Raw genomic sequence first — 16,888 nt, forward strand, 5'->3', positions numbered from 1 at the left:
TTCTCAGCAACAGAATGGGTCCAGCTTAAATATGACAATTGAGGCCCTAAGACCCCCACCCAAACATCTGGAGAACCTCCAAATATGCCAACTCTTGATTTTCCCACCTCTATATATGGATCTGCTACTTATTCTAGACTTGGCAACAATTTGAGATTTAGGATTTGCAACAAATCAATGACCTGCTCTTTGGACATGGACCTCTGCATGTGAGTCATGCGTCACTCCGAAAAAGGTTGGTAGCCAGGTGGGGCTCTCAGGGTGGGTTTCCACAATGCTGACCTTAGGGTGCAACGCTGATTGAGAAAGGAACCCTAGAACGTGTGCTGTTCCTAGTACGGGTCATGATTTTTCACGGATTCACTGGTGGAGGGGGGCTTCTCGAATGAGGTGCCACCGGTTCAACATGGTGGGTGTACCCAGTTCCCCTGTGCCCCAGCTGGGGGAAGAGCTGGCCCAAATCAGGGATGAAGACCAGAACCTCGGGCTCCTCAGTACTGGTGCTCTGCACCTGGTCTGCCTTTCTGGGTGAAAATGAATCCCTTCTAGGGGCCTTTTTGGAAGAACATGGGTTTTCTCAGCTTTCACTTGGGTGTGCTTCTACTCTGAAACCCCTGTGGTCTGATAACTGATGTTCCAGCCAAAAGAGGCCCTGAGACCGACCAGGATGAGGCAGTAGGTTGTTTCAGCCCTTTCTTGCCCAGGGTCTCCCTGCCCATGTTCTCCACGGCCTCCTTCTGGCCTGGACCACCAAGGAGAGGCCGTCTCCCTTGGGTTTTTCCTAAAGAGCATACACATACTGCAAAAGTCAAGAATGGAAAGGTGGGACTTCCCTGGTGGTGCAGTGGTTAAGAATCCTGCCTGCCAATGCAGGGGACACAGGTTCGAGCCCTGGTCTGGGAAGATCCCACATGCCGTGGAGCAACTAAGCCCATGCGCCACAACTACTGAGCCTGTGCTCTAGAGCCCGTGAGCCACAACTACTGAGCCTGCGTGCCACAACTACTGAAGCCCACACGCCTAGAGCCCGTGCTCTGCAACAAGAAGCCCCTGCTTGCTGCAACTAGAGAAAGCCCGTGTGCAGCAACGAAGACCCAACGCAGCCAAAAGTAAATAAATAAATTTATTTTTAAAAAAAACTTTAAAAAAAAGAAAAGAAGAATGAAAAGGTGTCCAACTTACTCTGAGTGATCAAGCCACCATATGTGAACAGGAAAAAGAAGGCCACAGTCTATGATTTCCTGAGGCCACTGACAACATCCAGGCATGTCCCTCAAGTTGGAGCCTCTGAGACCTTTTCCACCATAGACACCCCATGGGATGTATGGTTTCTTTGCCCCGAGTCCAAAATTTCTCTAACATCCCCATGTTTTGTCTTAAAGATGTACATGAATTTGCATTCTGACCCATGAATCTCCATTTATTTTAGTGTAATTTTTCTCCCAAGTCTTTTAGTAAAATTGTCCCTCCAGGAACAGGCTTGTTGACAGGCAACACAGGCTTGTACCAGCTTCACAGACCTTACTGGAACAGTTCGGCCTTAATCTGTCTGACCCCAAACCCTGCTCTGCCAGGGATTCAGGAAAGCTAGAGCAAGTATTGCCCAGTGCCCTCATGCGGCCACCTGGCTAAGGTAGCAGATCAGCCGGTCTGGCAGGACACCTTCCAGCCCATCTCTCAGTGTAGAAAGGCAGGCCTCAGAGTTGGTGCAGGCCCCCAAGGTTTTGGCTCGTACACCCCACTGCCCGGACACCAGCCCCTCTCAGAACTGACAGTGTGAGCAGTCATTAACCTCAAGTCACTCTCATACAGCCCAAATCACCCGAGGGCACCCCTGTCCCAGAACTTCACGACCCTCTGGTCCAGAAATCGCAAACTGGAGGTCCATGGGACTTGCTCACTCGATTCTCAGGGTGTTATTTCTTCCCCCTTGAATTAGTTGCCGATATTTTAAAATTCAACTATCAGAAGATAAAAAAGGGGACAAAAGTCAGATCTCTCTCTCTCTTCTCCTAAAAATACAAAACAAAGCAAAACTGAAGATCTGGCAACCCTGGCCCTGCCCCCCCATGGGCCACACTGTAGCTGCCCCCTCCAGAGAGCATATGCTCTGCTCTTTACTACAGTCCCCACCACTCCCTAAAGCATCACAGCACCAGTCCCAGCCCCCTTCACTCTTTTCCATGCACACCCGGCCCCGAGAAGGGAACCTGAAGCCCAAAGATATTAAATGACCCACCCTTATTCAAAGAACCAGTTAGTTAAAATTGAACTATGTGGCAACTTGCTTTAAATTTCACAGAGGCCATCTGTTTTTCAGAAACATCATCACGTTTCTACCCCAGCTTTTCTCAAGGGAGGGAAGGGAGTTAGGAAAAGAGAGAGAATATTATCCTTGCTTAGCCTAAAAAAGCACATTGAAAATATCTGATATCTTCCTAGTCAGACTCCAGGAAGCTCATGGACTCTTGGCCGACATGGATCGGAGAAGAAGGCCTTGAAGGGGTAGAAAACCAGGCCCCTCAGAGCACCCGCCCAGACTCAAAACTCCCTGAGTAAGGACTGGGATCCTCACGTTCCTGCATCTGGGGGGACATTTTCCCAAATGCCCACTCCCCCAAACATTCCAACTGCTCTGCCTTTATCAGGGAGCAACGGTAGGACATTTAGGAACCTGAAAACAGACAGACAGGACGGCAGGGCCCAGTTTATGACTGAAACTACGCTTTGCTGGCAGGGACAATCACCTAATCGGCCACCCAGAAACACTCACGGGCCAGAGCTGGGCTCAGCTACACGCCCTATTTGTTTTCGGGAAACCATTGGTGCCGGTTAAGTCAGATTAATAAATACCTTTAGGGTTTCCTCTGACAACATTCCCCAGAGAGGGGCACTTTGAGCTTTTAGGTCACTGCAAGAATCATTAACAACCTCACTCCACCCCCACCCCGCCAGCTCAACAACCGCTGACCAGACAATGAGCCTCAGAGAGGCTGTTTGCTGGTGTCATTAACAGAGCAAGACAGACAAAACCGCCCTAGGCCCCACCTTAGCAACGCCAAGTGCCCTTGCCAGAGGGGGCCTCCCTGACCACCCTTCCGTCTCCAAGGCCGCATCACACTGCGTCAGCCTCTATCACATTTCCCTTTCATCGGTGCCCTAGAAAACACCACCTCCTGACGTGAGTGGATTTGTTTGCTTGTGTGTTTCGGTTTCCCCTACGAGAGATTAAGCATCAGGAAAGCAGGGCCTCGTCTGAATTGCTTGCGGCCTTATCCCCTCACATCTCAGACATGGCCTGCCACTTAGTAGGTGCTCAGTAAATCCATTTGCTACGTGAATGGACAGGCACAGGGTCAGAGCTGCCTACCCCACCCCCCCTCGGCCGCACAGCTGGCCTGGCAAGGTGTCAACCAAAACCCAAGGCCACAAAACACACCAGGGGGACCACACCTGCAGCGTCCTCAGCACAGCAAGCTCAGCACACGGCAGGACTTCCCAAAATCGGGGGTTTGGACTTCCCTGGTGGCGCAGTGCTTAAGAATCCGCCTGCCAGTACAGGGGACACGGGTTTGATCCCTGGTCCAGGAGGATCCTACATGCCACGGAGCAACTAAGCCCACGTGCCACAACTACTGGGCCTGCGCTCTAGCACCCGCAAGTCATAACTACTGAGCCCATGCACCACAACTACCGAAGCCCACGCACCCTAGAGACCGCCCGCTGCAACTACTGAGCCCACGTGCTGCAACTACTAAAGCTCACACACATAAAGCCCGTGCTCCACAATGAGAGGAGCCACCGCAGTGAGAAGCCCACGCACCGCAGTAAAGAGTAGCCCCGCTCGCCACAGCTAGAGAAAGCCCGCGCGCAGCAACAAAGACCCACTGCAGCCAAAAAAAAAAAAAACCACAAACAAACGAAAATTGGGGGCCTCTCTCGAGCTGCACTGGCCGCTGAGGCCCGCTGTGCAGCAGACCTGACAACTCCCATGTCCAGACTTCTCTGGGGACAGGGACACGGTCAGTCGTTTCAAAAGGTGGAATGTTACCGTATTTTCCCCAGTCTGCTCCAGGAACAGCCTCCCTTCCACCCTGTTACAGAAGTAGCTGGAGAAGAGGTTCCCAGACACTTGGCCACCCCAGGACTTGCATCCTCTGCTAGTCCATGAGCAACAAAACCAACACAGGCACAGCACTGTTGTTCCTGACCCAGGGGCAGTGCGTTGCTTATATTATTCTTCTAGGCCTTTGCAGTATGTCACAATAAAAATGCATGAAAGTAATCCACGCACTTTGTTAAAAGAACATTCAAACACTGAAAGGATAAAGTGACAAGTCACGTCTACCCACCCAACCCTGGTCTTACTCCCAAGAGCCCACTCTACTAACAGCTTTTTCTTCGCCCCTTTTGGAAAAAGTCTTTGCATACACAAAAGCATATGCACGTATTTTTTAAACACACGCAGGGCATGCTGTCCTGCATCTCTCTTTTCCCCCATTTCATACCTCAGAGATCTTTCCTAACGAACAAATACAGACCGATTCAGACATGAATTTACTCCTAGTTCATGGTGAGAAACCCTCCTCTTGTCTTTACTGAGTGCTCGGGTGAGCGGCCCATATGGAACAGCAGATCACACTATTCGTACATGTATGTGACCATCAGAGTCTTGTGGCTCTTTTACCAATCCACCTGGTTTGGTGTATTTGTTTTTCCCAACAGCCTCCAATCAGCCTCAGGGCTCCCTAAGGTCTTCAACAGTGAAGCAGACCTACTGGGAACACCCATTATCCATATCCTGCCAGGTTTCCAGGTTCCAGGTCCCAGCAAACACTCCACATGTCTTTCTGAGGCTCCAGGAAGCATCTGTCTCACTTAGCCGGGCAGCAGACATACTGCCTGCCTCCATACCCAGTGCAGAAGGGAGCGTGGGGCTGGCAAGAGTCACCCCTAGAGCTCTGAAGAAGTCTGAACTCTTTGTAAACAAGAGGAAGCTGCCATATCATTTTGCATTGCATTGAAGGGTGTGGGGAGGGCTTAGAGCTGCCTACAGGTAAGGCCTCTGTGAGTTCTATGATTGATAAGTAACTATGTTACCATCAGAGAATAATAATGAGTGCCCCAAGAGCCCAGAGCTGTACTGGGCCCCTCTCATTAAAGATGGACACTGGCAATTGAAAGGCTCCTATTCCCTCCTTTCTGCCTTCCTTTTCTTTCTTTCTTTTTTTTTTTTTCCCTTTTTATTTTTTCAAATCTCATGTTTTTAACCTAAGTATAGCTGATTTACAATGTTGTGTTGCCTTTCTTTTCTCTAGACATTCAACAAATATTTAGCAAGCAGTGATTCTAGATCAGGCATAGTGCTATGCAGTAGAGAAAACAGGTCCCAAAGAAAGCAGGGAAAACAAACAGGAATCAGATCATTGGACTTCCCCCATCGCCCTTCTATCCCAAACACACAGACAGGCTGTGTAAAATACTTCTCTTTGACACAACCAAGCTCTAGGCGAGACAGGGCCCGCTCCAGGTGCCAGAAATGAGGAGGAAACTCAAAGCTAAAACCAAGAGCTGAGAGAGGAAGCTGGGCAGGCCTGGGAGTTTAGGAAATAAATGGACAGGCCTCAGGAGAGTCCAGGCTCCCAGCCAAGGAGGTAGAGCCAGCAGACACCTACTTCAGAAGGTTCTCCGCTCCTGTTCTCATCCGCACGGCTTTCAGGATCTGCTGGTTCAAGGCAGCCCTCTGATTCTGCAGTTTGCTCCGGCCAGTCTGTGCGAGGGGATTGCAACCCTGAGGGAAAACAAGAGACGCCCCTTCAGAGGTCAGCCACTCTAAAAATGATGACAAACGTCTAATACAACAGAAAATGTTTTAAAAACTCATTTTTTCTGAAAGTAAAAGTAATATATTTTCCAACATGGAAAATATATAAAATACGAAAAATAAAGAAAAAGTCAGTCCTAATAACACAACTCCAAAACAGCCACTGTGATTGGTTTCTTTCCTGCCCACCTATTTTACAATATATGCACATTGTTACTTTCCACATTAGTGGCTGAGTAGGGAGTTCCCCAGACCAGCCCCATGTCTGGCGCTTCACAGTACTCAGCATACAGTTGCACTCAACAGCTAAGATTTATGACAGCAGTTTAGTAAAGATACATAGCTGGATCATAGGGAAGAAGAGGTAGAGTCTGGAGGAATCCACGTGCAGGCTTCCTTATGCTTTCTCTGTCCTATGACAGGTCACACAAAGCACATTCTTCCCCCAGCAACAAAAATGCAGCAACATGCATGCAGTGTCACTGCCCAGGTTGGCCCATTAGAAAATCAGATTCATGGTTTTTACTGGGGGCTGATCACAAAGGCACCTTCTGCCTAGCACAACCAAAATTCCAGGCTGCCGAAAGGAAAGCAGGTGTTCATTGCAAACCACAGGGTTTTCGCCATTAGTTTAGACACAGAGAGCCAACTTCATCACTTAGGGGATGAAAGGAACACTCCAAGAGCCAAGCTCCCAGAGACCAGGCAGGGGCCAATCTTGCAAGCAGGTCTTCCTAAGGAAAGCAGCCTCAGGTCTGCCATGTTAACCCTTTTCTGCACAGTGGCACACATAGGCTATCGTGTTTTCTCACTTAATACTCTATCATGAAAATTTCCTTTGTTATGAAGTGCTCCTCAAAACCATGATTTTAATAATTGCATAATGTTGCCTTTTTTTAGGATTTACCATTTCCTTATGGTCAGACAGTTAGATTGTTTCCAAGTATCTGCTATTATCTATAATTATTTGGTGCATATTTGTAAACACGAATCTTTGTAAACCTCAAGTTTTTCCTTTAAGGTATATTTCTAGGACTGAGTTACAGGGCGTCTAACCTCTTTAAGCCCCCTCCTCCCTACTAAGCACCAGCCCAATTATCCTCCAGCAAAGAAAGGTACTCTCTATTTCCTGTCCCTTCTCCCCGATAGCATTAGGCAACCATGAGTCTATTGATAATTTCTGTCTGTATAGACTTGCTTATTCTGGACATTTCACTTAATTGGAACGATACAGAATACAGTCTTCCGTGATGGGCTCCTTTCACTCAGCATAATGTTTTCAAGGTTCCTCCGTGGTGTAGAACATATCAGTACTCCACTCCTTTTTGTCCCTAACACTCCAATCAATATGAACATTCATTTATCCATTCATCAGTTGATGGACATTTGAGGGTGTTTTCACTTTTTGGCTCTTATGAATAGGGCTGCTTATTTGTGTGTAAGTTTTTATGTGGATGTATGTTTTCCTTTCTTCTCTTGGCTATAGATCTAGGAATGGAACTACTGTGTCATATGGTTAGTTCTATGTTTAACCATTTGAGGTCAAACTACTTCCCAAAGCGGCTAAAATATTTTACATTCCCACCAACACTAGACGAGGGTTCCAACTTACCCCTATCCTCATCAATACTTGTTATTGCCTTTACTAGAGTCAACCTAGGATGTGTGCTATCTCACTGTGGTTTTGATTTGCATTTCCCTTATGGTTAATGATGTTAAACATCTTTTCTTGTGCTTATTGGCCATTTATGTATCTTTGGAGAAAGATCAATTCACATTCCTTGCCCAATTTTTTTTTTTTTTTTTTTTTTGCCACATCACAGGGCATGCGAGATCTTAGTTCCCCAATCAGGGATCGAACCCTCGTCCCTGATGTGGAAGCGCAGAGTCTTAACCACTGGACCACCAGGGAATTCCCTCCTTGCCCTTTTTTTTTTCTTTTTGTGGTACGCGGGCCTCTCACTGTCGTGGCCTCTCCTGCTGTGGATCACAGGCTCTGGACACGCAGGCTCAGCGGCCATGGCTCACGGGCCCAGCCGCTCCGTGGCATGTGGGATCTTCCTGGACCGGGGGGCGAACCCGTGTCCCCTGCATCAGCAGGCGGACTCTCAACCACTGCGCCACCAGGGAAGCCCCCTCCTTGCCCATTTTTAAACTGGGTTATTTTTTACTGTTGAGTTTAAAGTATTATTTTCAATCTTTGCCAAATTGATATGCAAAAAACAGGTATCCCATGCTCCCAATTTGTAAGGATTATTAGTGAAGATAAACATTTTTTTTTCATATATTACTGATCACTTGAATTGCTTTTTCAGTGAATTGTCTGTGTTCTCTGTCCATTATTTCCTGGGGTACTTAGATTACAATCAATGTTTCATTGTGAAAAGTTTAAAATCAGAAGAAGAGTTTCCTTTTTTTTAGCTGTGCGTCTTGCGGGAGCTTATTCCGCACCAGACACTGAACCTGGGCCACCACAGCGAAAGCGCCAAGTCCTATAACCACTGGACCGCCAGGGAATTCCCATCCTCTTTTTTTTTTTTTTTCTTCCAACTGTGTTAGTCTCTTTTTATTCTTTTGGTAATTTCTTCCAGAGTTAACTACTTCCATTTGTAGGTGATGAAATGTGTAAGAAATCCGCTTCAAATGTTGGCACTGCTATGAGCATGGTCCTTCCCTTTACTTCAACTGAATCACTGTTGATTCTTGTTTATATTCCAAGTCCCGGAAGTGGTTTTCACTGTGGAAGTTACCTGAAGATGGTCTTATGCTTTCTAGTAGTGGTCTACAACCAGGTTCTAGCTTCTCCAGGAAGGCTACACAGGATGGATTTAGATATTACATATTAAACTAAGAGGCATTCTCTCAATTGAGTTTAAGCGCATTTTATTTTTAGACAACCTACATGACATTTTTTTTTCCTCAAAAACAATGCCTCCGCTCCAAACAAATCAACATCAAAACGAAGAGCTCAAGATGACATCAGTCCCGTTTGTCTAAGTCCTGGTGTTGTGTGGATGAAAGGCAGCAGCCAGCTAGTTATGACGAGCAGGTGATAGATCCAAACAGCCAAATTTGTGGACATTTTTCCATTTCTAGACCATCCTTAAAAGAAAGTCATATATGGGGTCACACCATCCTCACGGCAGTCCAGCAGAGCAGCCATGCTATCTGGATTCATGTTTTCACCAATAAAGAACTGATCGTTTTTGAAATTAGCAAGGATGTGCTTGATTTGTTCTGCAGTCCCTGTCATAAAAGGTTTTCCCCTTTCTGGTCTCTGTTCTTCAAGCTTCCCTTTGATTAACTTCATGTAATCTTTTTTTTTTTGCGGTGCGCGGGTTTCTCACTGCTGTGGCCTCTCCCGCTGCAGAGCACAGGCTCCGGATGCGCAGGCCCAGCGGCCATGGCTCACGGACCGAGCCGCTCTGCGACATGTGGGATCTTCCCGGACCGGGGCGCGAACCCGTGTCCCCTGCCTCGGCAGGCGGACTCCCAACCACTGCGCCACCAGGGAAGCCCTTAATGTAATCTTTGAAGTACTTCTTGTAGGCTTCTTTTGTGAAGCTGGTTTCCTGCAAGCGATGGTTCATGACGATAACCACACCAGTGATTACTGTGCAGTCGGTACCTTCGCCCTCGGGGCCTTCAGCGCAGGCAGTCATCAATGTTACCCTCTGTCCTACTGACCATATTCCCCTCCACCTCCAGACACAGCCCGTCCGCGACCTCCCGGATCTTGTGGATGTCAGAGAACATTTCATCATGGCTGATGAGGTCCCGGTAGATGATCATGATGGAGGGAGACATCGGTGGCACTAGCTTAGTAGGAGCCCGGAGCTCAGAGGGAGCGTGGTGCAGCCGGAGCGGCGCTCGGGAGGGAAGGGGGAGCAGGTGGAAAAGCTTTTTTTTTTTTTTTTTAAATTAAAGTAGAATTGATTTACAATATTGTGTTAGTTTCAGGTGTACAGCAAAGTGATTCAAAAAATTTCCTTTTAGCCTTATAGTGTTTTTCCCACCCCAGCAGGTAGAAGCCCAGGGATCTGAGGGAACGCTCCATTCCTTTCTGAAACTTATCTTTCGGTTCCGCCCTGATGGGCTTGTAATCACACCCTGGGAGTGGCTGGTGGACAGTATCTGGTGAGGGGACTGCCCTTTCTCTCTGCGTCACTGCCTTGGTCACTGCCATCACAGCTCCACACATACCTAGCCTCCCACACCTCTGCCCAAGCCACATCCATGGCCTTGACCCCAAGGAAGAAGAAATGGGTTCTCTGCAGCCCCAACCTTCTCAGGCATTCCCATATCAGTGGCCTTTAGACTAGAGGGTCAGAAATAAGTTACATCTCTCCTTCCACAAAGATTTTTCACTCTCCCATCCCAGCAGGTGGCCACCCACCTGTCCCCCATGCAGCCGCCCAAATTCAAATTACACAGATATTCAGAATCTGAGCGGGAATAGTCTTAAAATTAACATCTTTCAAACCATTAAATGATCCCTGATTTAAAATAAAAATCAGAAAACTAATTCTCTCTTTTCAGATCTAAGATTAAAATGTCTTTAATATTAAGATAACTTAATAGTAAAGGGCTAAAATAATTGCCGGTCTGTTTCCTTTCCACGTCCTAAAATTACTATGAAGGGATGGCTCAATCTGACTTAAAATTACATGGCTCACCAAGGCTGTGTTCTATTTTACAGAGAAGCCTTAATAACTAATTCCTTTACATACATTCCCAGAGCTAAGATTACGCAGCCATTCCAGCTCACGGATAAGAACTTTTTCCTGCTCCCATACTTCACCCAACTTCTGGCTGGCCTGGAATCACTACACCCTAACCAGCCCATAAATGTAGGGTCAAGTTTCCAGATAAGACATAGGAATGCTTAGGATTAGATTTGACTGAGTAATTGGACCGCAAACTACATTACTTCTTACTGACAGGTAGGAATGCCAGACCTGTTGGAAACACCAGAAACACCCGCAGGGCTGTTTGGAAACTTCCCAGAGCCCTGAGAGATGAATCTGGGCGAGACTGTCCAAAAGACCCCCTGGCATCACCAGAGGCTGCTAGCTGTCCACTGGCCCCTGCCAGGGGTTCTCTGCTAGTGGGGACCCACAGTCCTCAGCCATATCTTAGTTCTTAATTGGTTCACAACAGGATGTAGAGCTGCTCCAAACTGAACTGAGGGTTTGTGCCTAGGACCGAGGCAGCACCTGTCATGCCTGCCTGGCCTGGGAAGTGGGGAGGGATTGGGGGGAACAAATGAAAATGAACTGTCCTTGCCTCTAGGGTCACTGTCCATAAGTCTTACAGTGAAGCTGAGAGTCTGTCCACTACACAGAGTCTGTCAGTTACCTGACGAGCCTAAGGTTTGGGCATTGGCGTCAGTCTCAATACGTGGAAGGATGGTCCGACTGCCAACACCCAAGAGAAGCAAGTACTGAGTAAAGCTCAGCTTCCTCACTAGCTTAGTGGGGTCTCCCAGGTTGTCAGTCAGCCCACGTGGACTCTGGTATGGCATCTCAGACCCCACAGTTCTGAGGCTTGGAGGGTAAGTGAGCTACTCAAGATGCTAGAGGCAGTAAGGATGGGAGGAGGACTTAAGCCCACATCCTTCCTGCCACTCTGAGATGAGCCTGAGCGGCAGGAATGTGTGGGAATGCGGGGACAGCTCGCCCACCAACCCCCGGACACCCCTTACGTGCTTCCTGGCTGAGGGCTGCCCAGCTCGGTGCATATCTTTTGGCCACAGTGACCCACGTCCCACTCTCCCACCTCGCAGCCCATAGCAGTCAGGGGTTGTAAATCCATGCTCCCACACCTCCTTTCCAAGGGGAAGGACATCTGATTCATGCTTGGCTAGTTGTAAAACCAAAGGCCCCAGCCCTGAGTTTGATTCAGGGTGAGCACCTGACATAGGACAACAGAGCCCATCAGGAGGGGCCTTCATTTTTCCCCATCAGCCTTGAACCTAGGAGGATGTGAGACTGGGCAGCTGCAGCCACGTTACCACTGTGGGGGGAGTGTCTCCCCCAAATGAAGCCAACCTAGGGGGAGCAGAGCTGAGAGACTGAGTTTTGGTGGCAGCATTTGAGCCCTAGATCAAGGCAGGCCTGAAGCCATTCCTCTGAGCTTCTCAGTTACAGGAGCCAAATGCATTCCCTTTCTTGCCTGAGCCATTTTTTTAAAATTGAGGTATAATTTACACATAATGAAATACATAGCTTTTTAAGTACGTAGTTCAACGAGTTTGGATAAATGTGTATACCTATGTAACCACTATTCCAATCAGAATATAGACCATTCTCATTACCCCCCAAGGCAACCAAGACTCTGATTTCTATCACCGTAGACTTGCCTGGTCTAGAATGTCATATAAATGGAATCATAGGGCATGTACGCTTTTGTGTCTGGCTTATTTTGCTCAGTTGTATGCTTTGAGATTCATCCATGTTATTGTACTTATCAGTGGTTTGCTCCTTTCAATTGCTGAGTAGAATTCCACTGTAGGAATGTACCATGGTGTGTTCCTCTGCCTAAACCATTGGGGATTCGATCTTCTGGTAACCACAACTAAGAAAGTCTTAAGGAGAGTAAGTTCACCCAGAGTGAAAACTCTATTTGTTAATATACACGCACATGCCTTTAGGGTATAGTTAAGTTGTTCAGCTGGGAAACAAGTATTTAAGAGCAGCACCTAGGCAAAAACCGGAGTCAGTGGATTTGGAAGAAAGGAAAGGCTACTTGACCTACAATATGCAGAGACTGACAGTGAAAAGGCAGATAGGCCAGGCCACTGGGAAGGCAGACACAGGGTAGGGAGCAGTCTTTCCTCCCCAGCAGGGGGTGGGGGGGCCCTGCTCTAGGCAGTGCCTGGCACTTGGCTCTCCTCCACCCCAAGAACCAGTGAGGGCCTTTCTTCCACGCAGCCAAAGTTAAAGCCCACACATGTAGCTGTGTCTCCAGCAAATTGAGGGCACAGTGCGAACTTGAAGTCTCCAGGTCAGGAGGAAGACTGAGTGAGGGTGACCACGCAGGGTCCCCTGGCTCATGACCCTCACACAGGGCATGGAAGAGTGGGGTGCTTTTTGCTGCCTCTCCAGCACAAAGATATTTTCTCTGCCTTCCTTCCTAGTCATGCAACCCCTCACTCAACCACCAAGCTCTGGAAAACAGAATTGTTTGTTTATGAGTTAGCCAGAAGCTGTCAACCAGAAAGCATAGAAATAGCATGCAATACCCTGCAATACACAAAAATACATCTAATTTAACTTTTCACCATGCTGGAGACTCAGGGCAGTTTGGATGAACAGAATCTACCTTTTCCGTGTCCGTAAAAATTAAAACATGAATTTGGCACTTGTAAAGAGGTCTCCTCCCCTTCCAGGATCTCTGCCAGGTGCCTCCCTCTGGCGTCCCCATCCATTCACATGGGGGTAGGGGGCCACAATATGAACAGACTCCCTTCAGTCACTTCTACAAATCTTTACAGACACCTACCATGTGTGTACAAAGTGCGTGCCACTCTACAAAGATTTACAATCACCAAAATTTCTAAGAGACAAATGTATTTTCAGACCCAACTGATGACCTGTTTATTTCAACTGGTAGGACGTACTCACCACTAGTGTGCAGTCCTTGGTGGGGGGAGATGGTACATGTGTGTGATTTTGTACACTTCTGTTATTACCCTTTTTGACAACAATTTATGTTACTCTTATAATACAATAATATTGGAGAAAAAGAAACTACTTCTGAAGTTGTAGTCTTGGATCACCTGCCTTTTTCTCCTCTTAGAATCCAATCGGAACAGGATTTTCTAAGGCATATGGCCCTAGTGAACTCCGTGGGTCTGACTAGCAAGGCCAGAAGGACCTGCATCTCTCCCTGTTTCTGGCGCTACGGGCAGGAGACCTTGCCCCCAGCTGGCACCCCTTGCTGCCAGCTCTGCCAGACACTCAGTCTGGCTGAGCTGCACCTGCGGTTCCGCTTTCCTCTGTGGCCACCTCCAATACAGCCTTTGTGTCACGAGACTCTAGTACCTGAGCCAAAGGAGGAAGTGGTGATCAGGCTAAAGCCAATGCCCTGTATCATCAGGTGGTGTCTTGGAATCCGTCCAAATAGCCCCAGGAAGCCAGGGACATTTACAGTGTTACAGCTCATCATGCTGACTCTCCTCTGAGTCACCTGAAAATTCTGTTCCTGCCAGGGGACCCCCTCCTGGCCAGGATCCCGCAATGTGAGGAGGAGTTTGTCCACCACGCCCTCTGGGCTGCTGGTGTGCACCAGTGCAGCTGGACAGACCCTCACCAAGGCCATGATCAGCCTGGATCCAGCCTGGCCTGTAGGGTCTGGCTCTGACCATGGTGGGGTAGCGGGTAGGGAAGAGGCAGCAGCACAAACTTTAACACCCTTCCTCCTCCCTCCCCCACCCCCACCTGGAGAAACATCATCACTACCCAATAAAAATGGGAGCAGGGACTTCCCTGGTGGCGCAGTGCTTAAGAATCCACCTGCCAATGCAGGGGACACGGGTTCGAGCCCTGCTCCGGGAAGATCCCACATGCCGCGGAACAACTAAGCCTGTGCGCCACAACTACTGCGCCTGTGCTCTAGAGCCCACGAGCCACAACTGCGGAGCCTGAGAGCCACAACTACTGAAGCCCATGCACCTAGAGCCCGTGCTCCGCAACAAGAGAAGCCACCACGGGCTTCCCTGGTGGCGCAGTGGTTGGGAGTCTGCCTGCCGATGCAGGGGACGCGGGTTCGTGCCCCGATCCGGGAGGATCCCGCATGCCACGGAGCGGCTGGGCCCGTGAGCCGTGGCCACTGGGCCTACGCGTCCGGAGCCTGTGCTCCGCAACGGGAGAGGCCACAACAGTGGGAGGCCCGCATACCGTAAAAAAAAATAAAAAATAAAAAATAAAATAAAATAAAAGAGAAGCCACCACAACGAGAAGCCCGTGTGCCGCAACGAAGATCCAACGTAGCCAAAAATAGATTCTCAAAAAAAAAAAGATGGACTGGATGAGCCCCCATGACTCACCCTGTGCTCCTCAGACTCAGTCCAGCATGTCCCTCCACATGTGCTTATATAAGATGCACATGTGTGTCTAACGTGAAATTACACCCCACTAAGATGAATGGTGCAGAGGAGGACCTAAGAGGAGCCTCTGGGTTAAAAAAAAAAAAAAAAAATTCTCTTCCTTCCTTCTCTGCTGGAGCCTTGAGGAAATCCAGAGTAAACAGGGACCACGAACCAGGACACAGTGAACCTTGGGGCCCTGTCCAGCCTGGAGGCTTCTGTGAACAAGAAACAACTTCTCCTCCAGCTCTTGGGTAAAAACAATGGAGCTAAATTCATTTCGGGCCATTAGTGCTCCCAGAGGACGGCGAGGCAGAGATAAGGTCCCACAATGCTGCACTTTGTACTGAAGGTCTTCTTCCCCTTTACTGCTAAGGTCTTTCATTTAGGCTCTTTCAACAGCTTTTCTCTAGTTTTTTTCTAGCTAGCTTTCTCTTGGCCAAGAATAGGTTTTCCTGTGGGTTTCAGGACTATAGCCCCCAGAGAGCCCTGGAGATGGGACCAGCTCTCAGGATGTAATGTCTTGGAAATGTGTATTACTCTGCATTAACTATAGGCCCAAACACACATTCTTCCAAGACTTTCATTAGGATAAGCATAAAAATCTGTTTGGGAAAAAGAAACTCCATTTCCACTGGTCATTCTTTTAAGAAAATAATTTAGTATTTAATTATTCTTATAGAACTGTACCTCTATTTAAACATATTAGTGTCAAGAAAGAAAACAAAAAGTGAGAAGCCAGAGAAGAGAGAAACATATTGTGATAGACCAGAAAGATTCTGTATTTGTATTTTTTGTTTTTTTTCTCTACACGGGCCTCTCAGTACTGTGGCCTATCCCGCTGCGGAGCACAGGCTCCGGACGCACAGGCTCAGCATCCATGGCTCACGGGCCCAGCCGCTCCGCGGCATGTGGGATCTTCCAGGACCGGGGCACGAACCCGTGTCCCCTGCATCGGCAGGCGGACTCTCAACCACTGCGCCACCAGGGGAGCTCTTTTGTTTGTTTTAAATTCAGAGAGCCCCCTGCCCCAAGCTGCTCACCCAGGAGGCCAGGGTCTGTACTGGTGTCCATGTCTGACCTGTGGCCAAACTGAGTCCTTGTCCTCGGGCTCTGTACAGCCATGTCCTGCACAACCCCAAGAAGACCCTGATTTGCCAGGGGGCCCTCTCTGCCGAAGACCATCTCACACGTTCAGGGCCCAAGACCAGCAGGCAATAGGAACCTCCTCATTCTAAACAAACCTGCCTTCTTCGCTCTCCTCTACCCCCATCCCCCCCAGCAACTATTTTCTCTGCCCTTCTTCCACCTGTACTCCACCACACTGACTTGAAAGATTTTTCTTTGATGTGGACCATTTTTAAAGACTTAATATTTTATTGAATTTGTTACAATATTGCTTCGGTTTTATGTTTTTTGGTTTTTCAGCCGCAAGGCATGTGGGATCTTAGCTCCCCGATCAGGGATCGAACCCGCACCCCCTGCATTGGAAGGTGAAGTCTTAACCACTGGATCGCCAGGAAAGTCCCCACCACACTGACTTTTGCCCCCAATTCTCCACCTACTCATTTACCAACAACCACCTAAAGGACTAAACCCAGTATTTTCCAGGGCTCTTCTGACTTGTCAACCTCATCTCTCCACTAAAAAGATCTCTTCTCTCAGCTGCCTTGATACTGTCCCCCTCTGGGCTTGTTTACCATCTCTCTGCCTGTCCCTTAAATGGAGGCATTATTCTCTTCTGCCTTGGGTCCTTTTTCACACTATCCCACTGCCTCCCACACTGGTGTCCCCCAAAGCTGCATCTCCAGCCAGGGTGCTCTCGTGGCTGCCGGGTTCATGGAGCGGACTCCCCACTGGGACCACCATTCAGATGTCGCTTAGGGGCCTCAAGCCCACCACCTCTACCTCGGCCTCCTGGTTGCCCCGCCTCAGTGAGGCGCCTGACCATCCCCCCAGACACCAAAGGGCAGACA

At 48.5% G+C, this 16,888-nt stretch overlaps 1 protein-coding gene and 1 pseudogene across 2 annotated transcripts in view; both read right to left on the reverse strand.

Moving 5' to 3' along the window:
- RHPN2 (rhophilin Rho GTPase binding protein 2) overlaps positions 1–16,888 on the reverse strand; it is a 57,857-nt gene that overhangs the window by 38,495 nt on the left and 2,474 nt on the right. The window contains exon 2 of the mRNA XM_024734140.1: positions 5,676–5,791. Within this exon, the coding sequence (XP_024589908.1) occupies positions 5,676–5,791 (116 nt within the window). The remainder of the gene's footprint in view (positions 1–5,675; positions 5,792–16,888) is intronic.
- Positions 8,435–9,631, reverse strand: LOC112392413 (translationally-controlled tumor protein-like; annotated as a pseudogene). The gene is made up of 2 exons (XR_003001681.1): positions 9,349–9,631; positions 8,435–9,134 (listed from the first exon to the last, which is right to left on the reverse strand). The product of XR_003001681.1 is annotated as a translationally-controlled tumor protein-like (transcript).

The sequence above is a fragment of the Neophocaena asiaeorientalis genome, unplaced genomic scaffold (assembly GCF_003031525.2).
Source record: "Neophocaena asiaeorientalis asiaeorientalis breed wild unplaced genomic scaffold, Neophocaena_asiaeorientalis_V1.1 scaffold280, whole genome shotgun sequence".
Classification (NCBI taxonomy): Eukaryota; Metazoa; Chordata; class Mammalia; order Artiodactyla; family Phocoenidae; genus Neophocaena; species Neophocaena asiaeorientalis.